The sequence below is a fragment of the Osmerus eperlanus genome, chromosome 5 (genome assembly GCF_963692335.1).
Source record: "Osmerus eperlanus chromosome 5, fOsmEpe2.1, whole genome shotgun sequence".
Classification (NCBI taxonomy): Eukaryota; Metazoa; Chordata; class Actinopteri; order Osmeriformes; family Osmeridae; genus Osmerus; species Osmerus eperlanus.
The window spans coordinates 1,569,823-1,595,343 of NC_085022.1; the positions used below are offsets into that span (position 1 = coordinate 1,569,823).

Consider the following 25,521-nt stretch of genomic DNA (forward strand, 5'->3'; position numbering starts at 1 on the left):
CACTCTCCTGTCTGCAGGGGGAGCTGTTGGTGCACGTGCACTCTCCTGTCTGCAGGGGGAGCTGTTGGTGCACGTGCACTCTCCTGTCTGCAGGGGGAGCTGTTGGTGCACGTGCACTCTCCTGTCTGCAGGGGGAGCTGTTGGTGCACGTGCACTCTCCTGTCTGCAGGGGGAGCTGTTGGTGCACGTGCACTCTCCTGTCTGCAGGGGGAGCTGTTGGTGCACGTGCACTCTCCTGTCTGCAGGGGGAGCTGTTGGTGCACGTGCACTCTCCTGTCTGCAGGGGGAGCTGTTGGTGCACGTGCACTCTCCTGTCTGCAGGGGGAGCTGTTGGTGCACGTGCACTCTCCTGTCTGCAGGGGGAGCTGTTGGTGCACGTGCACTCTCCTGTCTGCAGGGGGAGCTGTTGGTGCACGTGCACTCTCCTGTCTGCAGGGGGAGCTGTTGGTGCACGTGCACTCTCCTGTCTGCAGGGGGAGCTGTTGGTGCACGTGCACTCTCCTGTCTGCAGGGGGAGCTGTTGGTGCACGTGCACTCTCCTGTCTGCAGGGGGAGCTGTTGGTGCACGTGCACTCTCCTGTCTGCAGGGGGAGCTGTTGGTGCACGTGCACTCTCCTGTCTGCAGGGGGAGCTGTTGGTGCACGTGCACTCTCCTGTCTGCAGGGGGAGCTGTTGGTGCACGTGCACTCTCCTGTCTGCAGGGGGAGCTGTTGGTGCACGTGCACTCTCCTGTCTGCAGGGGGAGCTGTTGGCTAACTCATTTCCGTGCAGTGAGGCATGAGCATGGAACTCCAGTCGAAGATCTACAGTCCATTACGCTTTAAGATAATTACAGAAGAAGAAAAAGTGAAAACTACTACATTTATTGCATAATTGTAATGCCTTCATGATCAGGCACATGGGAAGAATTATGACATTGTGTAACTTTTCACTTTCAACTTGTAAACCATAGAATGGCTGCATAACTGTGTTGCTCTAGAACAAAGCAGATAAGAAACTATGCTCTATTTGGGACAAATACTCACTTGTGGACATTACCAAAATAGAATGGGAATCAAAATCCTTTTCTATGATGAATGTCATGGGTAAGAAATGCTCTTAATGAGATAGAATAGGTCACTGTAGAACCGGCTTAGTCCCCTAATAGGGTTTTTAAAAGATTAAATTTAGCATCTCCCTATTGGAGTTCCACTAATATACCGTATCTCTCAACATCCAAATGTAGGGTTCAAAGCAGTGAGCAGAACTGCATAATATACCAGTGGATACAAATCATCATATACAATCTTCAAATGAAAAAAAATATTGTAGACAATCAAAAAATAAAGTTTGAAAGGAAAATCACATGTAGAGAGGTCTTATGACACAAGTGTTTGTTGTGTGTGTCTAGCCAAAAAAGCTCTTCTCCACGCTGATCTGATTCCTCGCTCAGTGCCAGAGAGTTGAGCGTGAGGTTGTTTGTGTTGGGAGGGCAGTATTTGGCTCTATGTTCCGCTCTCCCAGTAAATGGGTAACCCTAACCCTTTCAGGCTTTTATTTCATTACCAATAATTGGATGGACAAGTCCTGTCTCCAGAAATCACAATAATCCTCTCAGATATAACAAACCCCCCTCTTCCAACCCTCCCCTCGTGTCCTCCCGTTCCTTGTCTGTATTCCCCCCCTCTGTCTCTCCATCCCTCCTCTCACTCCCCTCCTCTCACTCCCCTCTGTCTCCCCATCCCTCCCCTCACTCCCCTCCCCTCACTCCCCTCCCCTCACTCCCCTCCCCTCACTCCCCTCACTCCCCTCCCCTCACTCCCCTCCCCTCACTCCCCTCCCCTCACTCCCCTCCCCTCACTCCCCTCACTCCCCTCCCCTCACTCCCCTCCCCTCACTCCCCTCCCCTCACTCCCCTCTGCTCCCCATCTCGGTGGTAAGGGAGTTTAATCCCAGTAGATTACGCTCTGAACTGAGCGACAGAGGAGACAGCGCATCAACTCAGAATATCGATGGCTGTTAAATCCCGCCTCCCCCCCTAGCTGTGACAGTGTTTCTGTCTGGACAGTGACCTGCTCTGAGCTCGCAGCGACCGACAGGGATTCTCACAGGCAGGAAGCTAGAAGAGCTGGGACATCACAACTTCTTGTTTTCTTTTGGTTTTTGGTTCCTGTTCTTCCTGTTTTGAGAGTTCGCGGCTGGGTTCGTTTTCACCTGGGCTCCATTCAGGGTTACTCCAACAGGTTGTGGGACTGAGGATTGAGCGACGGTGGTGGAGTCTTCAGAGGATGAGTGGATCATGGACAGGAGGATGAAGGTGACTGGAAGAGCGGAGGAGCAGGAGGACACACTGGCTCTTTCCTTTAACGTCATCAACCGGGAAGATATCCTGTGCTTGCTTTAGCCAACATGAGAAAACCTTTTTTGGAATATCTCTCATCACTTTCCTAAGGCGTATGGATATGGAAGTGGACCTGATTGGGTGTTAAGACATTACTATGGACTTTTCGGTACGGATGATGCCTTCGGTCGGCGAAGTCAGGGTGGAACCCAGGACTGGAGGAGGGCTGAGACTGGGACTGTGGGTCCTGTGTCTTCACTGGCTCTGTCTCACCACACACGCTCAGATGAAGATACCTCCAGAGACGTAAGTGTTGTGGAAGTGGCCTCCTGCTGCCCCTCACACCCAGACCCAGACTGCTAGAGTGGTTGTAACTGAAACATACCTGACTGGCACATGTGTAAATGTGTCCTGTATCTGGTGGTCTGCTTTATCCCTATTTAGGATTCACAACGTGATTGACAATCTCAAGGTGGTAGATGTCTTCAGATGTTCAACATCAGGGTTCAGTCAGTTGATCAGAACTTTGTCATGGTCATCACAGGCGTTGGAGAAAGGCCCATTAGCAGGGTCTGAGTTTCAGTCAGGTCCAGTCAGGTCCAGTCAGGTCCAGTCAGGTCCAGTCAGGTCCAACTACACAAGCAAATCATAACCCTGCGACATTTAAAACATTTAGGGAAAATATATTTTCCAGAGGATCAAACCTCAGGTTGCGAGAGACAGGGGGGGACAGCGGCCTTATAGACGATCCCATCAACAGTTTTTTGCTTAAAAGTAAGCTGATTACTTTCAACCCTTCGCAAGGAAAAGTACAATATGCTTGGATCTGAGAGAGTTCTAAAAAGCCCACAGTTTACCATCAGATCCCAGCTCGTCGCACCACAGGGTTTGATTCCTTTCAGCCGGCCTCCCTGACCGTGTCAGAGAGACTGGAGCTTGTTGTCAGTCTGCAGCTGCTGCCTGAGGGACTGATTGCACAGTGACCCTGATACGCCTCTCCTCCCCTGCTATAATTGAACTGCATCCAACTGTCACCCAAATCACAGCGCCCAAAAACTCCCATGTGCTTAAGGAGATTAATTGTGCCTGAGTCCTCTCTCTGCCCGCCGAATGTCCGCACACTCACCCCTCTGCACAAGAGGACGCGCAAGGCAACGCCGGATAACATGATTTGATGTGATTTGTTATTGACAGGGCTTGGATTTTCCATCGTCGAAATCCTTCCAAGCCTATGTGGAATTCAGCCCCGCTTTTACTCAGCTGAAAGATATCAAGCGTTGTTAGACCACTCGGTCTGCTCAGCGTTAGTCACATTTCAATACATTTTCCTGCATCCCTTGGGGCGATTCATCTCTTCCTTGGGGCCTTAATGATGAGCAGTGGTATTCTCTAAGGTACTAGGGGGGAAGCTGCTTGTTCTGTGTCCTCTTATGTTACGCAGATTACATCTCCCAAACCACTGCAGTACCACAGCACAAACTGGATATTCACATGAGCTTAGATGTAAAGCCCTGATCCAGGTTAGCTATCACACTGACCCAAAGCTATCTCTCGTCAGAGTGGCCAAAAGCTTACAGAGCTGACCAGGCCATCGGTTTTTAAGCCAGTCTATCAGACGCAACCGCATGACCCCATTGCTTTTTCAAAAATTCTTGTCTCACAATTTCTGGCTCACACAGCAAGCTTGTACCGCTTGAATACACTATTACGGCATCAGCTATTAGGTTTTTTTTATTCACAGGCTAGTAAAACAAATGTTTTTGGGCAGTATGTAGTTGAAAGGGGACTGGGCAGTCATGAGACCTGAGTGTCAGCACTACTGGGTCCCCCCCAGGGTCGCCGGGGTAGGAACCGTTGCCAGGGAACCAGACTGGCCCACAGATGGCTGTGGAGGTTGGATGCCGTGTTCTAACAGGAAGCACATGTGATGAATAGAGCCCCACCTGACGTGTCTCCGTGGCCCGCTGGCTGGTGCTGCGGGATGATGTCACAGCAATGCTGCCATCACAACCAGGATTTGTGGATAGTCTTAACTTGTACCCGGGGCGTAGGTTTGTTTTCTGATGTGGGTGGGACAGCTTTGTTTCATAACTATTGCAATAACAATTTTCTTTATGAAAAATGGGAAGGTGCAGATTTGCCATTTTCAAAAAGTTAATAATGAAACATATCTATAACTGTGCCCCGGACTTGTACAGAATTGAGAAAGACTCGTAGGAACCGATTCATCAGAAAAAGAAAGGGTTTTAATCGCCATGAAAGTTTGCCCATTCAGGGCTGTCAGAGCTTTATTGAGTAGGTTTCATATGATGGGCTGCATGACCCAGTGTGAACGCAGCAGGTCAGTGAAGGGAAGCGTGCCCTCGTGTGTGCTCGTGAGCAAGGCACTTCTGCCCTTGAGCAAGGCACTTCTGCCCTTGAACTGACACAAATCTGCTCCATTGATGAGCAGTACCCTGGCTGACCCTGTAATCTTTGAAAATGATGTGTTGTCTGGGGATTGACCGACAGTTGAAGTTCCACAGTGCCATATGGACTGACAGAGCTGTAATATTTTAAGGCCAATGACAAACACACTGCTTGAACCCTGTCGCATCAAAACCGAACCGTGTGGATGTGTGTAATGTTGGTATTCTTCATCTGATCCTGAGATGGGCGACTGTCGTAATCCTGTGAGTGCTCTGGACTTCAGCACCTGTGACCTTCTCTGCTCTTCTCTCTGCCAGGCTCCCGCAAGCTACACTGGGATGGGCTTGATATTTGCTAGGCTAGGCTAGGGCTAGAGTAAGCTAGGCTAGGCTAGGGCTAGAGTAGGCTAGGCTAGGGCTAGAGTAGGCTAGGCTAGGGCTAGAGTAGGCTAGGCTAGGGCTAGAGTAGGCTAGGGCTAGAGTAGGCTAGGCTAGGCTAGGGCTAGAGTAGGCTAGGCTAGGGCTAGAGTAGGCTAGGGCTAGAGTAGGCTAGGCTAGGCTAGGGCTAGAGTAGGCTAGGCTAGGCTAGGGCTAGAGTAGGCTAGGCTAGGGCTAGAGTAGCTACCTCATCCACCTCCACCTGGCCTCTGTTTATTGGGGTTAAGCCTCTTTAAACGAATTGTTTGTGGTATCATAATTTCACATTTATTATATGAAATGTTGTGCACGTATTCCTGGAAAAAAATCTTGATAAAATCCCATATCTGAGTGTGCAATAGGAATTGCACACAAGAAACACAATCCCAACATGATTGGGGTTAGGTCTATCTGTATATTATTTGTGTTCAATAGTTTCTGCAGAATCCCTTCATTTGCTTGAGGACACACCTGGAACACTACAGACCCACATCTGCAGTGAACAGATTATCCTCTCCGTTTTACTCTTGTGATTTTACTGGCCTTTTTTTAAACTCTGAACAGTCTGGATTTAGACACAGAAAGCGCAAAATTAAGTGATGATTGTGTATGTCCTGTGTCATCTGGAAAATGACACTGCAGTAGATTATCATTTTTTTCTAAAATATCTGTCTTTGTTTCAGGGTCCAGAAATGGGCCAGTACACTGTCTGTGCAACTGCGTGAGGTTTCTACAAAATTCTCTGGATCTCTCCTTCTACAAAAGGTAAGTGTTTGAGTTGACACACTGCTGTGTATGTATGTTTTGTCTTGCCTTTGTACCACATTTGTATGTTTTGTTCAACTGGGACAAACCATGTACTATTTTTATAGGGGGAGGAATATGGGCAATAACATTCTTTCAAAACAGAATTAGGTTTAACCTAGATCTACTATCTACCCTTCACCTGCTAACATACAGCACTGGCAGGTTGTTGTGCTAACATATAGCTACAGCACTGGCAGGTTGTTGTGGTAACATATACAGCACTGGCCGCTCTTTGGGCTAACATATACAGCACTGGCAGCTTGTTGGGCTAACATTGACAGCACTGGCAGCTTGTTGGGCTAACATATACAGCACTGGCAGCTTGTTGGGCTAACATATACAGCACTGGCAGCTTGTTGGGCTAACATTTACAGCACTGGCAGATTGTTGGGCTAACATTGACAGCACTGGCAGCTTGTTGGGCTAACATATACAGCACTGGCAGCTTGTTGGGCTAACATATACAGCACTGGCAGCTTGTTGGGCTAACATTTACAGCACTGGCAGGTTGTTGTGGTAACATATACAGCACTGGCAGCTTGTTGGGCTAACATTTACAGCACTGGCAGCTTGTTGGGCTAACATATACAGCACTGGCAGCTTGTTTGGCTAACATTTACAGCACTGGCAGCTTGTTGGGCTAACATATACAGCACTGGCAGCTTGTTGGGCTAACATTTACAGCACTGGCAGCTTGTTGGGCTAACATATACAGCACTGGCAGCTTGTTGGGCTAACATATACAGCACTGGCAGCTTGTTGGGCTAACATATACAGCACTGTCAGCTTGTTGGGCTAACATATACAGCACTGGCAGCTTGTTGGGCTAACATATACAGCACTGGCAGCTTGTTGGGCTAACATATACAGCACTGGCAGCTTGTTGGGCTAACCTATACAGCACTGGCAGCTTGTTGGGCTAACATTTACAGCACTGGCAGCTTGTTGGGCTAACATATACAGCACTGGCAGCTTGTTGGGCTAACATTTACAGCACTGGCAGCTTGTTGGGCTAACATATACAGCACTGGCAGCTTGTTGGGCTAACCTATACAGCACTGGCAGCTTGTTGGGCTAACATTTACAGCACTGGCAGCTTGTTGGGCTAACATATACAGCACTGGCAGCTTGTTGGGCTAACATTTACAGCACTGGCAGCTTGTTGGGCTAACATATACAGCACTGGCAGCTTGTTGGGCTAACATTTACAGCACTGGCAGATTGTTGGGCTAACATTGACAGCACTGGCAGCTTGTTGGGCTAACATATACAGCACTGGCAGCTTGTTGGGCTAACATATACAGCACTGGCAGCTTGTTGGGCTAACATTTACAGCACTGGCAGGTTGTTGTGGTAACATATACAGCACTGGCAGCTTGTTGGGCTAACATTTACAGCACTGGCAGCTTGTTGGGCTAACATATACAGCACTGGCAGCTTGTTGGGCTAACATTTACAGCACTGGCAGCTTGTTGGGTTAACATATACAGCACTGGCAGCTTGTTGGGCTAACATATACAGCACTGGCAGCTTGTTGGGCTAACATATACAGCACTGGCAGCTTGTTGGGCTAACATATACAGCACTGGCAGCTTGTTGGGCTAACATATACAGCACTGGCAGCTTGTTGGGCTAACATTTACAGCACTGGCAGCTTGTTGGGCTAACATATACAGCACTGGCAGCTTGTTGGGCTAACATATACAGCACTGGCAGCTTGTTGGGCTAACATTTACAGCACTGGCAGCTTGTTGGGCTAACATATACAGCACTGGCAGATTGTTGGGCTAACCTATACAGCACTGGCAGCTTTTTGGGCTAACATTTACAGCACTGGCAGCTTGTTGGGCTAACATATACAGCACTGGCAGCTTGTTGGGCTAACCTATACAGCACTGGCAGCTTGTTGGGCTAACATTTACAGCACTGGCAGCTTGTTGGGCTAACATATACAGCACTGGCAGCTTGTTGGGCTAACATTTACAGCACTGGCAGATTGTTGGGCTAACATTGACAGCACTGGCAGCTTGTTGGGCTAACATATACAGCACTGGCAGCTTGTTGGGCTAACATATACAGCACTGGCAGCTTGTTGGGCTAACATTTACAGCACTGGCAGGTTGTTGTGGTAACATATACAGCACTGGCAGCTTGTTGGGCTAACATATACAGCACTGGCAGCTTGTTGGGCTAACCTATACAGCACTGGCAGCTTGTTGGGCTAACATTTACAGCACTGGCAGCTTGTTGGGATAACATATACAGCACTGGCAGCTTGTTGGGCTAACATATACAGCACTGGCAGCTTGTTGGGCTAACATATACAGCACTGGCAGCTTGTTGGGCTAACATATACAGCACTGGCAGCTCTTAGAAGGAACTCAATGAAAGACATGACAGTGGGATGTTACCCCTCTCCTGGTTTCCCGAAAACTCTCTCAAATGTTCACGGTTCCTCAGTAGGCCCCTGGTGATACCCTACACTCTGCCCGACACTCTGCCCTACACTCTGCCCTACACTCTGCCCGACACTCTGCCCTCCACTCTGCCCGACACTCTGCCCTACACTGCCCTACACTCTGCCCGACACTCTGCCCTACACTCTGCCCGACACTCTGCCCTACACTGCCCTACACTCTGCCCGACACTCTGCCCTACACTCTGCCCGACACTCTGCCCTACACTCTGCCCGACACTCTGCCCGACACTCTGCCCGACACTGCCCTACACTCTGCCCGACACTCTGCCCTACACTCTGCCCGACACTCTGCCCGACACTCTGCCCGACACTCTGCCCGACACTCTGCCCTCCACTCTGCCCTACACTGCCCTACACTCTGCCCGACACTCTGCCCTACACTCTGCCCGACACTCTGCCCGACACTCTGCCCTACACTCTGCCCGACACTCTGCCCTACACTCTGCCCTACACTCTGCCCGACACTCTGCCCTACACTCTGCCCTACACTCTATTCCTACCTCCACCTGGGTGATTTACAATCATCCAGTTGTGAGAACAGTGCCAGGTGATTGTGCAAGTTGTAGAGTATCCCTGTGTTTGTGTGTGGGTGTGAATGCTGATCAGGATTGTCTTTGGCACAGTGGCCCTGAGCGACAGACACGCCCTAACAAGATCACATTAATGCCCAGATTTAGGAGCAAGCTCTCTTCCCCATCATGCTCATCAGGATTTGGTGGACAGCCTAGTTCTTATTTTAGACGACCACGTCCATGTTCGACTTCTGTTTATAAGTCTTAGCTCCCAGTAAATTATTTCAGGTTGAAGAGTAAAACAGTTCAGTCAAAGAATCGTTGCATTCTAATATTTGTCTTATTTTATAGTTCAGTGCTCAATATCATACTGAGAGACCTGCGCTGATTAGAGCATATCATTAAAAAAAGGTTACCTCCACTTTAAATCCCCAGAATGTGGGTTGCTTAGATTAATTGGGATTTGTGACTGCTTTAATTAACAACTAAAATAAGAGGAAAGCTAGAAGCCTTCTCGTCCCACACCCATTTCCTGAATTTCCTTTCGATGTACTTCACTCCTCAAGTATTAGGTCCATCACATCAAACTGTGGAGTGAAAACATTGGTTTTATACACCCAAACCTAGTGAGATGGGCATAACAAGTTAGCCTATATGAAGACACAAGTGAAACAGTGGAAACTGTATCAAATTTACCTAACGCAACCTAAACCAACCTAACTAATTTAACCTAACCCAAAACAAAAGTTTTTATTGATGATGTAATACAATTTTTGATTTTTACAAATTGTATTATCTTCCCCCAGAAACTCAAAGATGTGGAGCCCATCGTTAAGATCGTGGAGTTGGACGGCAGGGAACTGGTGAAGGATATATCAGATGAGATCGAGGCCATGCTGGGACGCAAGATGAAGTCAGTCAAGGTGACTGAGGAAACACTTATTTTTTAGCAGTACAGTGCTGTGAAGATTTTTTACATGGCTAAAATTGGTGCAGCAGTATACAAGTACAATGTTGAGAGAACAATATTGTTTGGCCATTTCATTTAATTATTTCTTAAAGCAATTTTGCTTTACTAGTACTTTTTTTTATTTCTGCCAAATACTTTTTGCACAATACTGTACATATTTCAGTTTGATATTTAACGTTTCCTTATAAATGTAAATCTTCCATGTGTGTTTGTTTCCTCAGAGGTTGGCAGAGTCGGCTGAAGACGCAGATTTGTACCACGAATTCAACGCAACATTACAGGTTTGTCGCCACAGGAACCTGTATACATACTCTGTACACGTTTTTTGTGGAGACAAAAACATTAGGAGCGGTAAAGAAACCATGTAAAGAAGCCCTTTTAACATTTGAATATTAACTAGGCCTGTTTCTCAAATGCAGCCTTGTGACATACTGTGCGTTTTCTATATCTCCTGCAGTTTGACTACTATAACTCCATGATGATTAACACGATGGACGATGAGGGAAACTTTATACCGCTGGGAGGGGAGTTTCCTCTGGAGGAAAACAAGCATTTCAATAAACTGCCTGTCAACACGCTGCAGAGCGACGTGCAGGTGCCCACCAATGTCTACAACAAAGGTGGGTCGAACTAACAGTCAAACTCCAACATGTGACATCCCTTATGTTTATACATTTCACGGTAACACTTTAGAATAATGGTCCGTTGTTAACGAGTAGCTATGCAGGAAATAATAGGTCGTATTACATTAACACCGAACTTAATACTATTAAGTAATATGGAACCAAGATTAACTAAGCAGTAAGTAATAGTAAATTTAGTACAAAGGCACAAGCTTCTGAAATGTTATGACCATGTTAAGAGTAAAAAACCCACAATTGTTCACTTTTTTTTACATGTTACTTTTGTGATTAGTAATTAATTGGTTATTCTTTTTTAATTGGTCATAGTTGACAAGTTCTCAATGAGGATATATTTATTTAGTAATAATCAAATACCTACCAAGGAACTACCTTTGTACTAAATTTGCTATTACTTACTGCTTAGTTAATCTTGGTTCCATATTAGTTAATAGTATTAAGTTTGGTGTAATGTAATACTATTACTTCCTGCATAGCTACTACTCGTTAACAACGAACCATTATTCTAAAGTGTTACCCATTTCACTAGTCTTACTAGGCCTTCTAGCGCTTGTTCAGATGTTGCCACAAAATAAATACATAATCTAAACATTTAGCTGAATAGCACTAGACAACAAGAAGGACTAGTTGCTCTAATTTGTGACAACATTAATCTAGTTTGCCAAGGACTGTTTCAATCTCAGATTTTTCAGAAGTGCACAACTTCCAACTTTAGTAGAGGTGTGAAAAAAACTCACTAGTGACAAACTTGCACAGACTCCAGTCTGTTTAATCAAGGGCTGACATTTTAGGGGACATAAATATAAGAAAAAACATTCGACTTTTGTTTTCACTTTAGGGGGATAACTATACAGAATTCTCTTAAGTTATACAATTTCAACAACAAAACAACAAAGTGTCTCATATTTCTCTTGTTTGAAGATCCCAACATTCTCAATGGAATCTACATGTCAGAAGCTCTAAACGACATCTTCATTAGCAACTTCCAGAAGGATCCGACACTCACCTGGCAGTACTTTGGCAGCTCTTCAGGATTTTTCAGAATTTACCCTGGTAAAGGATTATATTTCAGATGATTAATTTAGCAAAATACTAGTGAAAGCCTGAATTTCAATGCTAATGAAACAAATAGTGCTTGACATCCTTAAAACGATACAGAAATGACTAAACGTAATATGTTAAACATTATTCTTTCAGGTATCAAGTGGACACCAGATGCCAATGGTGTAGCAGCCTTTGATTGCAGGAACCGTAACTGGTAAGATAAAGATAAAACCGCTAGTAAAGAGAGTAGACTAACACGAGGTCAAAGTGTTCATTCCAAGAGTTGTTTGGTGGTAGAGGATACCTTGTGGATGGGAGTTCGATAGTTGCAGCATCTTTTTTGGGGGGTAATTTTTTTCCACATTCATTGAATACAGTGATAGCAACGACACTGTTTGCGAGGCGAGGCCCAGGGCTTTCCCATTGTCGAAACCCACGTCACACTAAAGCTAGCAACTCCCTACAGGTCTGACCTCAGCTACCTGCCGCCTGTCCTCTCAGTATTCAGGTCGTTAGCACGGCCTCAGCTGGCCCTGGCTGCACACACAGATTAGGTACATGGATAGCACCCAATACCGGGCAGACCGCAGCAACAGACAGCCAACGCAGAGACAGTGAGACCCTGATCCGCATGGAAGTCTTTAAGCTGCTGCTTAAGTGACTAATAGCTCAATAGCCAGGTCGGTGTGGGCCTCTTGGGCACCATATGGGAGAGTTTATGCTTTTAAAAATAATACGTACAGTATGGTGAGGCCATTTGTGTGCTAATACAGATCACTGTTGTGAGATGTTGTCACAACACGGTGCATTACATGTCCTGTGTCTCTTTCGATCTCTAAGGTACATTCAAGCTGCAACTTCACCAAAAGACATCATAATCCTGGTTGACATCAGTGGAAGTATGAAAGGGTTGAAGATGACAATCGCCAAACACACGATCAACACCATCCTGGACACGCTGGGAGAGAACGACTTTGTCAACGTCATAGCCGTGAGATCATCTAGTCCCATTTCACGTCACTTTTTATTTTCACCCCTGCCATGCACGTTTCTAATAATCCTTACAGTGAACATTCATAAGCGGTAATTTTTACAGTAATAAAAAATGTATACAACAAGGTGTTTCCTGTGTCTCCCACAGTACACAGACTACGTCCGTTATGTGGAGCCTTGTTTCAGAGGCACTCTGGTTCAGGCTGACTTGGACAACCGCGAGGTAAGTCCATTATCTGCTTCAGTTAAGCTAAGTCTAGCTGATCCACAAGCGGGCTAACTTCCCAATAAGACCGAGGCATCTTCTGCTTGCTTTGGAGTCACTCTGTCGACTGTCCATCCACACCCGGCTAGGAGAGGGAGGGGCAGATGCTTCTGCTGAGGGTAGCAAAGTCGGCTCAACGTGGTTCTGACCTAGTTCCTTAAACAGTCCATCCTGGAGACCAGGCCAGGTCACTCTGGGATTTTCCTCTGAACCTTTGACCCTGCTCTCAGACTACTGTTTCCATTTCTGCGTTACGGCTAAGAGAAATTATGTCTGTGCAGGTTACGTGAGGCGAGTTTCCTCTGTGTCTGTCTGAGAGGTTAACCTGCCTATCGGCTTCCCTGGTCTCAGTTAGGAGGTCAGTTAGGAGCCCAAAAGCCGTTATCTGCTCAGCTTAGGTTAACTAACCACAAACACCAAGACGCTTCTAGAAGTGTTCTGTGGGAATCAACAAAGTGTCAGGGGAGCGTGACCTGTTTGGGTCTGTCCTGTGGGGTCTAGGTTGGTGTGGATGCCCTGTTCATCTCCTGTCCATGGTCCTTCATATTTGCTGTTCTACTGTATGTCCATGTGAAGTGCGTACGAATCGTGTTCCCTCTCCAAGTGTCCTTTTCTTTCTCCTGTGTGAAGCACTTCAAGGTTCTTGTGGATGAGCTGCATGTGAAAGGAGAGGCCAAGATCAAGGTGGCCATGAAGGAAGCCTTCAAAATCCTCAACGAGGTTTGTGTCTACGCCCCCTCCTTTTCCACCACACACACCAATACACACACACTCACACATCAACCCCCCATTACCCCCTGCTGACAGCAAGAGAATTTAAATGATGATGACTTGAAAATCCACCAACAAGGCAACGCCCCGCAACATTAAGCCTCACACACACAGCATCACACACACAGCATCACACACTCTCCCACATGGGCAGCACCATGTTGAGTGGGTATCACACCCTGCGTGTCGCTTCCTCCAGGCCTCCACCAAAGGCCAGGGCAGCCTGTGTAACCAGGCCATCATGCTGATCACAGACGGAGCCATGGAGGACTTCCAGTCCGTGTTCGAGGAGTTCAACTGGCCAGATCGCAGGGTAGGCTAAAGCTGCCTGCTCTCTCCACCCTGCTCTCTCCACCCTGCTTCCATCCTGCTCTCTCCACCCTGCTCTCTCCACCCTGCTCTCTCCATCCTGCTCTCTCCATCCTGCTCTCTCCACCCTGCTCTCTCCATCCTGCTCTCTCCACCCTGCTCTCTCCACCCTGCTCTCTCCATCCTGCTCTCTCCATCCTGCTCTCTCCACCCTGCTCTCTCCACCCTGCTCTCTCCATCCTGCTCTCTCCACCCTGCTCTCTCCATCCTGCTCTCTACACCCTGCTCTCTCCATCCTGCTCTCTCCACCCTGCTCTCTCCACCCTGCTCTCTCCACCCTGCTCTCTCCATCCTGCTCTCTACACCCTGCTCTCTCCATCCTGCTCTCTCCATCCTGCTCTCTCCATCCTGCTCTCTCCACCCTGCTCTCTCCACCCTGCTCTCTCCACCCTGCTCTCTCCATCCTGCTCTCTACACCCTGCTCTCTCCATCCTGCTCTCTCCATCCTGCTCTCTCCATCCTGCTCTCTCCACCCTGCTCTCTCCACCCTGCTCTCTCCATCCTGCTCTCTCCATCCTGCTCTCTCCATCCTGCTCTCTCCACCCTGCTCTCTCCACCCTGCTCTCTCCATCCTGCTCTCTCCATCCTGCTCTCTCCATCCTGCACTCTCCACCCTGCTCTCTCCACCCTGCTCTCTCCACCCTGCTCTCTCCACCCTGCTCTCTACACCCTGCTCTCTCCATCCTGCTCTCTCCATCCTGCTCTCTCCACCCTGCTCTCTCCACCCTGCTCTCTCCATCCTGCTCTCTCCATCCTGCTCTCTCCACCCTGCTCTCTCCACCCTGCTCCCTCCATCCTGCTCTCTCCACCCTGCTCTCTCCACCCTGCTCTCTCCATCCTGCTCTCTCCACCCTGCTCTCTCCACCCTGCTCTCTCCATCCTGCTCTCTCCACCCTGCTCTCTCCATCCTGCTCTCTCCACCCTGCTCTCTCCATCCTGCTCTCTACACCCTGCTCTCTCCATCCTGCTCTCTCCATCCTGCTCTCTCCACCCTGCTCTCTCCATCCTGCTCTCTCCATCCTGCTCTCTCCACCCTGCTCTCTCCACCCTGCTCTCTCCATCCTGCTCTCTCCATCCTGCTCTCTCCACCCTGCTCTCTCCACCCTGCTCTCTCCATCCTGCTCTCTCCATCCTGCTCTCTACACCCTGCTCTCTCCATCCTGCTCTCTCCATCCTGCTCTCTCCATCCTGCTCTCTCCACCCTGCTCTCTCCATCCTGCTCTCTCCACCCTGCTCTCTCCATCCTGCTCTCTCTACCCTGCTCTCTCCATCCTGCTCTCTCCACCCTGCTCTCTCCATCCTGCTCTCTCCACCCTGCTCTCTCCATCCTGCTCTCTCCATCCTGCTCTCTCCACCCTGCTCTCTCCATCCTGCTCTCTCCATCCTGCTCTCTCCATCCTGCTCTCTCCACCCTGCTCTCTCCATCCTGCTCTCTCCATCCTGCTCTCTCCACCCTGCTCTCTCCACCCTGCTCTCTCAACCCTGCTCTCTCCATCCTGCTCTCTCCATCCTGCTCTCTCCATCCTGCTCTCTCCATCCTGCTCTCTCCACCCTGCTCTCTCCATCCTGCTCTCTCCATCCTGCTCTCTCCATCCTGCTCTCTACACCCTGCTCTCTCCATCCTGCTCTCTCCATCCTGCTCTCTCCACCCTGCTCTCTCCATCCTGCTCTCTCCACCCTGCTCTCTCCATCCTGCTCTCTCCATCCTGCTCTCTCCACCCTGCTCTCTCCACCCTGCTCTCTCCACCCTGCCCTCTACATCCTGCTCTCTCCACCCTGCTCTCTCCACCCTGCTCTCTCCACCCTGCTCTCTCCACCCTGCTCTCTCCATCCTGCTCTCTCCATCCTGCTCTCTCCATCCTGCTCTCTCCACCCTGCTCTCTCCACCCTGCTCTCTCCATCCTGCTCTCTCCATCCTGCTCTCTCCACCCTGCTCTCTCCATCCTGCTCTCTCCATCCTGCTCTCTCCATCCTGCTCTCTCCATCCTGCTCTCTACACCCTGCTCTCTCCATCCTGCTCTCTCCATCCTGCTCTCTCCATCCTGCTCTCTCCATCCTGCTCTCTCCACCCTGCTCTCTCCACCCTGCTCTCTCCATCCTGCTCTCTCCATCCTGCTCTCTCCATCCTTCTCTCTCCATCCTGCTCTCTCCACCCTGCTCTCTCCACCCTGCTCTCTCCACCCTGCTCTCTCCATCCTGCTCTCTCCACCCTGCTCTCTCCATCCTGCTCTCTCCATCCTGCTCTCTCCATCCTGCTCTCTCCATCCTGCTCTCTCCACCCTGCTCTCTCCACCCTGCTCTCTCCATCCTGCTCTCTCCACCCTGCTCTCTCCATCCTGCTCTCTCCATCCTGCTCTCTCCACCCTGCTCTCTCCACCCTGCTCTCTCCATCCTGCTCTCTACACCCTGCTCTCTCCACCCTGCTCTCTCCACCCTGCTCTCTCCATCCTGCTCTCTCCACCCTGCTCTCTCCACTCTCTCCTCTTGGTGTGTTGTGACAGCATCTCTGTCAGAACACAACAGTTCAGTGTTACCGTGATTAAGTTTGCCTTCTGTGGCTTGTTGTGGGCCCAATGTCTGGGGCCGTACGTGTCGTCATGAGAGCTCACCTGTGTCTGTGTTCAGGTGAGGGTCTTCACCTACCTCATCGGCAGAGAGATGACATTTGCTGACAACACCAAGTGGATAGCCTGTAACAACAAAGGTGTGTGGGTTCAAAAACTCCCAGATAAGAAGTGTTGATGTGGGAGTTATAGTTCACTGATAATAGTGGAGAGCTTGTAACAATCAAGGAGAGTATATTGTGTGGCCTCAGATGTCTAAGAATACTGTGTGTGTGTGTACCTGCATGTGTGTGCGTGTGTGTGTGTGTGTGTGTGTGCAGGTTACTACACACATGTCTCCACGCTGGCGGACGTCCAGGAGAACGTCATGGAGTACCTGCATGTTCTGAGCCGGCCCATGGTCATCAACCACGACCATGACATCATCTGGACTGAGGCCTACATGGACACGGTGGTGAGATGACCAGCTGTGGCCCTCACAGCTCATCACCTTCCACTAGGGTCACTTCATCAGCAACACGCCAGCTCATACCTCACTCTACATTCCACATGACCCACCTTGTCTGGTACTTTGTGTTTTTTGTGAGTGTGTGTCATGTCATCCCTGTCACTCATTGGTCTGTTGCGACTGCTTCTTGTTGTCTCATGGCTCCACGGACCTGACAGCTTCCCAATACCAAGGAGGTAAAACCTAGACTAGTCTGGTCAATAAATCCGCAATAGATCAGCTGTAAACACTGGTAACACCCCACGCTATGAACAGCGTATACAACAGTTACTGCATACCCCCTGTGTTGTGAAGAACAAAAACAGATTTCTCTCCTCTCCTAGTAGCTGAAGCTTAAGTCTCCCCTCAGAACATTCATAGACGTCCCTACTGCTCCAGCCCCCTCTCCTGGAGGGAGTCCGAACTGCAGGAACCCGTAGTGGGCTGATCATGCTGTCTTACATGCTGATGTTGGAGCTTAATGCAGCAGGGAGGATGTTGGAGGGGCTGTGATGGTAACGACCCTCTCTCGCCCTCAGCTCTTCAACACCAAGGCTCAGAGTCTGTTGCTCATGACCTCGGTGGCCATGCCCGTCTTCAGCAAGAAGAAGGAGACTGTGAGTAGATCCTCACAGACGAGGAGTACATTTACATTTAGTCATTTAGCAGACGCTCTTATCCAGAGCAACTTACAATAAGTACAGGGACATTCCCCCGAGGCAAGTAGGGTGAAATGCCTTGCCCAAGGACACAACGTCATTTGGGCACGGCCGGGAATCGGACTCGCAACCTTCAGATTACTAGCCCGATTCCCTAAACAGCCACCTGACTCCCTTAAGTAAAGTAGAGGCACTTCCAAGCATCACTGTAAAAGAGGTCATTGATCCTGTTTTTGAGGTAACAGACGCTCGGTGTTATGGTGCTGCTGCAGTGGTGGTTTGGTCATCACTCCTGAACGAGGTTTACTCAAGTACACCTTCTACAGCTCTGTAGCTGTGTGGGTCTACTGTAACTTTAACAGAATAACACCACCCAACACCTTGTTGGTGCATCAGTAAAGTCAGGGTGATGGTTAATCAGTTGAATTTCCTTTTATTTTGTTCACCATAAAAAGCGTGTTGTCTTGTTGACCTGGTGTTGTGTGACGTGTCGTCTTGGTGACCTGGTTTTGTGTGACGTGTCGTCTTGGTGACCTGGTGTTGTGTGATGTCGTTTTGGTGACCTGGTGTTGTGTGATGTCGTCTTGGTGACCTGGTGTTGTGTAATGTCGTCTTGGTGACCTGGTGTTGTGTGACGTGTTGTCTTGGTGATCTGGTGTTGTGTGATGTCGTCTTGGTGACCTGGTGTTGTGTGACGTGTTGTCTTGGTGATCTGGTGTTGTGTGCTGTCGTCTTGGTGACCTGGTGTTGTGTGACGTGTCTTCTTGGTGATCTGGTGTTGTGTGATGTCGTCTTGGTGACCTGGTGTTGTGTGACGTGTCTTCTTGGTGACCTGGTGTTGTGTGATGTCGTCTTGGTGACCTGGTGTGGTGTGACGTGTTGTCTTGGTGACCTGGTGTTGTGTGACGTGTTGTCTTGGTGACCTGGTGTTGTGTGACGTGTTGTCTTGGTGACCTGATGTTGTGTGATGTCGTCTTGGTAACCTGGTGTTGTGTGATGTCGTCTTGGTGACCTGGTGTTGTGTGACGTGTTGTCTTTGTGACCTGGTGTTGTGTGATGTTGTCTTGGTGACCTGGTGTTGTGTGACGTGTTGTCTTGGTGACCTGGTGTTGTGTGACGTGTTGTCTTGGTGACCTGGTGTTGTGTGACATGTTGTCTTGGTGACCTGATGTTGTGTGATGTGTCCCCAGCTGTCCCACGGGATCCTGCTGGGGGTGGTGGGGTCGGACATCCCCCTGCTGGAGGTGATGAAGCTGGCGCCCAGATACATGGTCAGTCTGCCGGTGGCTTCATGAAGAAAATAGCTTTTTTCATATTTAATCCTTTAATCCTGGATGATTCTGTGTTTCTGCCTATCAGCTGGGTCCCCATGGTTACGCCTTCCTGGTCACCAACAACGGCTACATCCTGTCCCACCCTGACCTTCGACCTCTGGTGATTCAAGTTTCTTTCTCTGCTTAGGGATGGGTAGAGCATTTGACTGCAGATCAAGAGGTTGCAAGTTCAAATCCCCCCTCCTACCTTTCATGTTGCTTTAGATACAGTGTCTGCCAAATGAACACATTATTATGATATTATTATAATAAAGTTGCAGTCTCTTTGACTTCTGTCTCTGTGAGTTCCTCTGGAAGCAGACAGATGATCGTTTCTTGTTTTTATTCTTTAGTGTCTATGTGTTACGTATCTCATGTAGCTTGTCCTTCTATCCTCCATTCTCTCGTCTCCTCCCTGCTCCTCCCTCCTCCCTGCTCCACCCTGCTCCTTGTCTCCTTGTCTCCTCCCTGCTCCTTGTCTCCTTGTCTCCTCCCTGTTCCTTGTCTCCTTGTCTCCTCCCTGCTCCTTGTCTCCTCCCTGCTCCTTGTCTCTGTCCTCCAGTATAAAGATGGGAAGAAGCTGAAGCCCAAACCTAACTACAACAGTGTGGACCTGGCGGAGGTGGAGTGGGAGGACACGCAGGAGACCGTGAGTCAACACACACACACACAGCACAGCACAGACACGTCTGGGCCCAGACATAACACGTGTGTGTGTGTGTTATCTCCAGTTGAGAACAGCCATGGTGAAGGGGGAGATGGGAAGCCTCACTTTAAACATCAGGGCGTCGGTAGATAAAGAGAAAAGACCCTTGTTCTTAATCAACAATTATTTCTACACCAACATCGATGAGACTCCTTTCAGGTAACAGTCAAAACTCACAATACCTTATATCTCCTTGTTCATGGACTGTATGTGAACTATAGGAAGCATGTTGTAGCTGGGTTAAATGTAATGTCTCGTTTACTGGCGTGTGTGTCCATGTAAGTAAAGTTTATTTGTATAGCACCTCTCACAGATAAAAGTCACAAAGTGCTTCACAACAAAATTCAATACAACACCACAAATTAAGATACAAGAACATTTTAAATAGAAAACATGACAAACAACCATAAAAACCCCTCGACTAACTAAAAGCCTGCTTGAATAGCAGAGTCTTCAATTGCTTTTTAAAAGCTTCGACAGAAGTCGCACAATGTGCGTACATGTCTCCACTCTGAGTCTCTGACATCCTGTTCTGGAATGAATACAGCACCTGGGATCTTTTCATCTTTGAATATCTGTATCCCTCCTCTCTGTCTCCCAGCTTCGGTATGGTGTTGACCCAAGGGCACGGTCAGCTGATGGTCCTGGGGAATGTGTCCGTAGAGGAGGGTAAGTGTGTGTGTGTGTGTGTGTGGAGTGCGTGTGCATGGTAGTCTTGTTCAACACACCAAACGTCCTCAGTCTAGTGAAACATGAAAAACGTGACCTTGTGGGGCTCTTCTGCAGGTCCTCAGAACTTCAAACGCTTTTTTCAGCGGATTTAGAGTTATGGTTAGAATTGCATTAAGGCTTAAGGTTAGAGTTCACATAAGTTTGAATGGGAGTCATTGGTCGGGCCCCACCAGGACAGTCATTGGTCGGGCCCCACCAGGACAGTCATTGGTCGGGCCCCACCAGGACAGTCATTGGTCGGGCCCCACCAGGACAGTCATTGGTCGGGTCCCACCAGGACAGTCATTGGTCAGGCCCCACCAGGACAGTCATTGGTCGGGCCCCACCAGGACAGTCATTGGTCGGGCCCCACCAGGACAGAAAATCCAGTTTGTTTGTGTGTCTCCTCTCCTTCACTCACCGCCCAGCCTGGCTCAGACCTGGGAACCTTGTCTCGTTTAGTCAGACCTGAAACACAGACCGCTCCTCAACTCTGAGCACCGACACAGTTAGAACTCAGTTTATCAGGATGGATAAATGTCTGCTATGTGAATAAAACATCAAACGCTGGGGATCTCACAGAGGCCATCCTCTCCCCTCAGGACTGCATGACCTCACTTCCCCTGACCTGAGCATCGCTGCAGAGTGGTGAGTCCAGAACGCATCAGGCCCCCACAGCCCCCTTCCTCCCAGCCCCCTTCCTCCCAGCCCCCTTTCTCCCCCCCAGCCCCCTTCCTCCCAGCCCCCTTTCTCCCCCCCCAGCCCCCTTCCTCTCAGCCCCCTTCCTCCCCCCCAGCCCCCTTCCTCTCAGCCCCCTTCCTCCCCCCCAGCCCCCTTCCTCCCAGCCCCCTTTCTCCCCCCCCAGCCCCCTTCCTCTCAGCCCCCTTCCTCCCCCCCAGCCCCCTTCCTCTCAGCCCCCTTCCTCCCCCCCAGCCCCCTTCCTCTCAGCCCCCTTCCTCCCCCCCCAGCCCCCTTCCTCTCAGCCCCCTTCCTCCCCCCCAGCCCCCTTCCTCCCCCCCCCAGCCCCTTCCTCTCAGCCCCCTTCCTCCCCCCCCAGCCCCCTTCCTCTCAGCCCCCTTCCTCCCCCCCCAGCCCCCTTCCTCCCAGCCCCCTTCCTCCCCCCCCAGCCCCCTTCCTCTCAGCCCCCTTCCTCCCCCCCCAGCCCCCTTCCTCTCAGCCCCCTTCCTCCCCCCCCAGCCCCCTTCCTCTCAGCCCCCTTTCTCCCCCCCCAGCCCCCTTCCTCTCAGCCCCCTTCCTCCCCCCCCAGCCCCCTTCCTCCCAGCCCCCTTCCTCCCCCCCAGCCCCCTTCCTCTCAGCCCCCTTCCTCCCCCCCAGCCCCCTTCCTCTCAGCCCCCTTCCTCCCCCCCAGCCCCCTTCCTCTCAGCCCCCTTCCTCCCCCCCAGCCCCCTTCCTCTCAGCCCCCTTCCTCCCCCCCCAGCCCCCTTCCTCTCAGCCCCCTTCCTCCCCCCCAGCCCCCTTCCTCCCCCCCCCCAGCCCCTTCCTCTCAGCCCCCTTCCTCCCCCCCCAGCCCCCTTCCTCTCAGCCCCCTTCCTCCCCCCCAGCCCCCTTCCTCCCAGCCCCCTTCCTCCCCCCCCAGCCCCCTTCCTCTCAGCCCCCTTCCTCCCCCCCCAGCCCCCTTCCTCTCAGCCCCCTTCCTCCCCCCCCAGCCCCCTTCCTCTCAGCCCCCTTTCTCCCCCCCCAGCCCCCTTCCTCTCAGCCCCCTTCCTCCCCCCCCAGCCCCCTTCCTCCCAGCCCCCTTCCTCCCCCCCAGCCCCCTTCCTCTCAGCCCCCTTCCTCCCCCCCAGCCCCCTTCCTCTCAGCCCCCTTCCTCCCCCCCAGCCCCCTTCCTCTCAGCCCCCTTCCTCCCCCCCAGCCCCCTTCCTCTCAGCCCCCTTCCTCCCCCCCCAGCCCCCTTCCTCTCAGCCCCCTTCCTCCCCCCCAGCCCCCTTCCTCCCAGCCCCCTTTCTCCCCCCCCAGCCCCCTTCCTCTCAGCCCCCTTCCTCCCCCCCAGCCCCCTTCCTCTCAGCCCCCTTCCTCCCCCCCAGCCCCCTTCCTCTCAGCCCCCTTCCTCCCCCCCCAGCCCCCTTCCTCTCAGCCCCCTTCCTCCCCCCCAGCCCCCTTCCTCCCCCCCCAGCCCCCTTCCTCTCAGCCCCCTTCCTCCCCCCCCAGCCCCCTTCCTCTCAGCCCCCTTCCTCCCCCCCCAGCCCCCTTCCTCTCAGCCCCCTTCCTCCCCCCCAGCCCCCTTCCTCTCAGCCCCCTTCCTCCCCCCCCAGCCCCCTTCCTCTCAGCCCCCTTCCTCCCCCCCAGCCCCCTTTCTCCCCCCCCCAGCCCCCTTCCTCCCAGCCCCCTTCCTCTCAGCCCCCTTCCTCCCCCCCAGCCCCCTTCCTCCCCCCCAGCCCCCTTCCTCCCCCCCAGCCCCCTTCCTCCCCAAGTCCTCCCGTGAGCAGGCCTGCTGGCCTGCAGAGTAACACAGAGAGCAGAGGTACAGCATGTTCCTGTAACTCTGCTCCTCCACAGGACGTACTGTGAGACAGACATCGACCCTCATCACCGCAAATACACCCAGCTGCAGGCCGCCATTCGCTACCTGCAGGGCAAGGAGCCTGACCTGGAGTGTGAGTGGCATCCTCACATACACATACACAGATATTCACATACACATACACAGCTATTCACATACACATACACAGCTATTCACATACACATACACAGCTATTCATATACACATACACAGCTATTCACATACACATACACAGATATTCACATACACATACACAGCTATTCACATACACATACACAGCTATTCACATACACATACACAGCTATTCACATACACATACACAGCTATTCATATACACATACACAGCTATTAATATACACATACACAGCTATTCATATACACATACACAGCTATTCATATACACATACACAGCTATTCACATACACATACACAGCTATTCATATACACATACACAGCTATTAATATACACATACACAGCTATTAATATACACATACACAGCTATTCATATACACATACAGTACACAGCTATTCATATACACATACACAGCTATTAATATACACACATACTCATTAATATACACATTAATATACACATATTTCATATAAACATGAATATACACACATAGACACATAAATATACAAATGAATACACATTATTATACACATTAATATACATGAATATACTTGTCAATGTACAAGTTAATACACACACAGCATACACATTAAGACACGTGAATATGTTGCATTCACTTCCTGATTGGACGACCTCTTCTGACTTCCTGTCTCCTAGGTGATGAGTTGCTTCTGCAGCAGACTCTCTTTGACGCTGTGGTAACGGCGCCCATGGAAGCTTATTGGACAGCACTGCTGCTTGATCCTAACGGGTAACCAATCACCTTTGAGTGGGTCGTATGGGTCAGCCTGGAGGATGAACTGTAGATAGAGACAAGTTTTCATGACTGATGCAGTCAAAATATCATTTAATAATGATTTTCGTGTTTTTTAATGCACTGCTTTGGTTGAAAATATCTCTGTTGATGAAGAGATTTCTCTCAGTAAAAAGCAGCTGTATGTATGAAGGTGCGGTTAGTAAGGTGTTCTCTCCGTGTGTGTGCAGGCTGGAGCCAGGGGTGGAGGCAGCCTTCCTGGGGACACGCTCTGGTCTTCTCAGGGTCCTCAGATACGCCGGGGTGGAGACCAGGGTGGCCAAGTGAGTCACACAAGCGCTGACCTACTCATCTCCTCTTCTCTCTCCTCACATCTCTCTTCATCTCTCCTCACATCTCTCTTCATCTCTCCTCACATCTCTCTTCTCTCTCCTCACATCTCTCTTCATCTATCCTCACATCTCTCTTCTCTCTCCTCACATCTCTCTTCATCTCTCCTCTCATCTATCTTCATCTGTCCTCACATCTTTCTTCATCTCTTCTCACATCTCTCTTCATCTCTCCTCTCATCTCTCTTCATCTGTCCTCACATCTCTCTTTATCTCTCCTCACATCTCTCTTCATCTCTCCTCTCATCTGTCTTCTTCTCTCCTCACATCTCTCTTCATCTCTCCTCTCATCTCTCTTCATCTATCCTCACATCTCTCTTCATCTTTCCTCACATCTCTCTCCCCACATCTCTCTTCATCTCTCCTCACATCTCTCTTCATCTCTCCTCACATCTCTCTTCTCTCTCCTCACATCTCTCTTCATCTCTCCTCTCATCTATCTTCATCTGTCCTCACATCTCTCTTCATCTCTCCTCACATCTCTCTTCATCTCTCCTCAAATCTATCTTCATCTGTCCTCACATCTTTCTTCACCTCTTCTCACATCTCTCTTCATCTCTCCTCTCACCTCTCTTCATCTGTCCTCACATCTCTCTTTATCTCTCCTCACATCTCTCTTCATCTCTCCTCTCATCTCTCTTCATCTATCCTCACATCTCTCTTCATCTCTCCTCTCATCTCTCTTCATCTCTCCTCTCATCTCTCTTCATCTCTCCTCACATCTCTCTCCCGACATCTCTCTTCATCTCTCCTCTCATCTCTCTTCATCTCTCCTCACATCTCTCTCCTCACATCTCTCTTCATCTCTCCTCACATCTCTCTTCATCTCTCCTCACATCTCTCTTCTCTCTCCTCACATCTCTCTTCATCTCCTCACATCTCTCTTCATCTCCTCACATCTCTCTTCATCTCCTCACATCTCTCTTCATCTCCCCTCAGCTTCTTCTAGCCTCCAGTTTCTCATGTTTTCCTCTTCCAACAGGAAGTTCCTGACTCCGGTTGACAAGGCCAACCTGTTCACTCTGGACCACTTCCCCCTCTGGTACCGGCTGGCTGTGGAGAACCGGCCAGGCCAGTTCTACTACTACGTCCCCATGGAGGAGAACAACAAAGGTTCCTCACACTGCCTCCCTCACACTGCCTCCCTCACACTGCCTCCCTCACACTGCCTCCCTCACACTGCCTCCCTCACACTGTCTCCCTCACACTCTCTCCCTCACACTGCCTCCCTCACACTCTCTCCCTCACACTGCCTCCCTCACACTGCCTCCCTCACACTCTCTCCCT

General features: G+C 50.2%; 1 protein-coding gene across 2 annotated transcripts in view; it reads left to right on the top strand.

The window, feature by feature from the left end:
* The first annotated feature begins 2,139 nt into the window (after positions 1–2,139).
* cacna2d4b (calcium channel, voltage-dependent, alpha 2/delta subunit 4b) overlaps positions 2,140–25,521 on the top strand; it is a 44,824-nt gene continuing 21,442 nt past the window's right edge. For both annotated transcript variants that reach the window (XM_062460959.1, XM_062460960.1), the window contains exons 1-24: positions 2,140–2,626; positions 5,829–5,910; positions 9,750–9,866; positions 10,135–10,194; positions 10,371–10,533; positions 11,476–11,607; positions 11,752–11,812; positions 12,439–12,589; positions 12,740–12,814; positions 13,487–13,576; positions 13,827–13,940; positions 16,622–16,700; positions 16,881–17,014; positions 17,587–17,664; positions 18,897–18,977; positions 19,066–19,140; positions 19,582–19,668; positions 19,751–19,884; positions 20,327–20,394; positions 21,039–21,084; positions 22,954–23,051; positions 23,749–23,842; positions 24,076–24,168; positions 25,217–25,347. In XM_062460959.1, the coding sequence (XP_062316943.1) occupies positions 2,478–2,626; positions 5,829–5,910; positions 9,750–9,866; positions 10,135–10,194; positions 10,371–10,533; positions 11,476–11,607; positions 11,752–11,812; positions 12,439–12,589; positions 12,740–12,814; positions 13,487–13,576; positions 13,827–13,940; positions 16,622–16,700; positions 16,881–17,014; positions 17,587–17,664; positions 18,897–18,977; positions 19,066–19,140; positions 19,582–19,668; positions 19,751–19,884; positions 20,327–20,394; positions 21,039–21,084; positions 22,954–23,051; positions 23,749–23,842; positions 24,076–24,168; positions 25,217–25,347 (2,392 nt within the window). In that variant the 5' untranslated portion in view covers positions 2,140–2,477. The remainder of the gene's footprint in view (positions 2,627–5,828; positions 5,911–9,749; positions 9,867–10,134; positions 10,195–10,370; positions 10,534–11,475; positions 11,608–11,751; positions 11,813–12,438; positions 12,590–12,739; positions 12,815–13,486; positions 13,577–13,826; positions 13,941–16,621; positions 16,701–16,880; positions 17,015–17,586; positions 17,665–18,896; positions 18,978–19,065; positions 19,141–19,581; positions 19,669–19,750; positions 19,885–20,326; positions 20,395–21,038; positions 21,085–22,953; positions 23,052–23,748; positions 23,843–24,075; positions 24,169–25,216; positions 25,348–25,521) is intronic.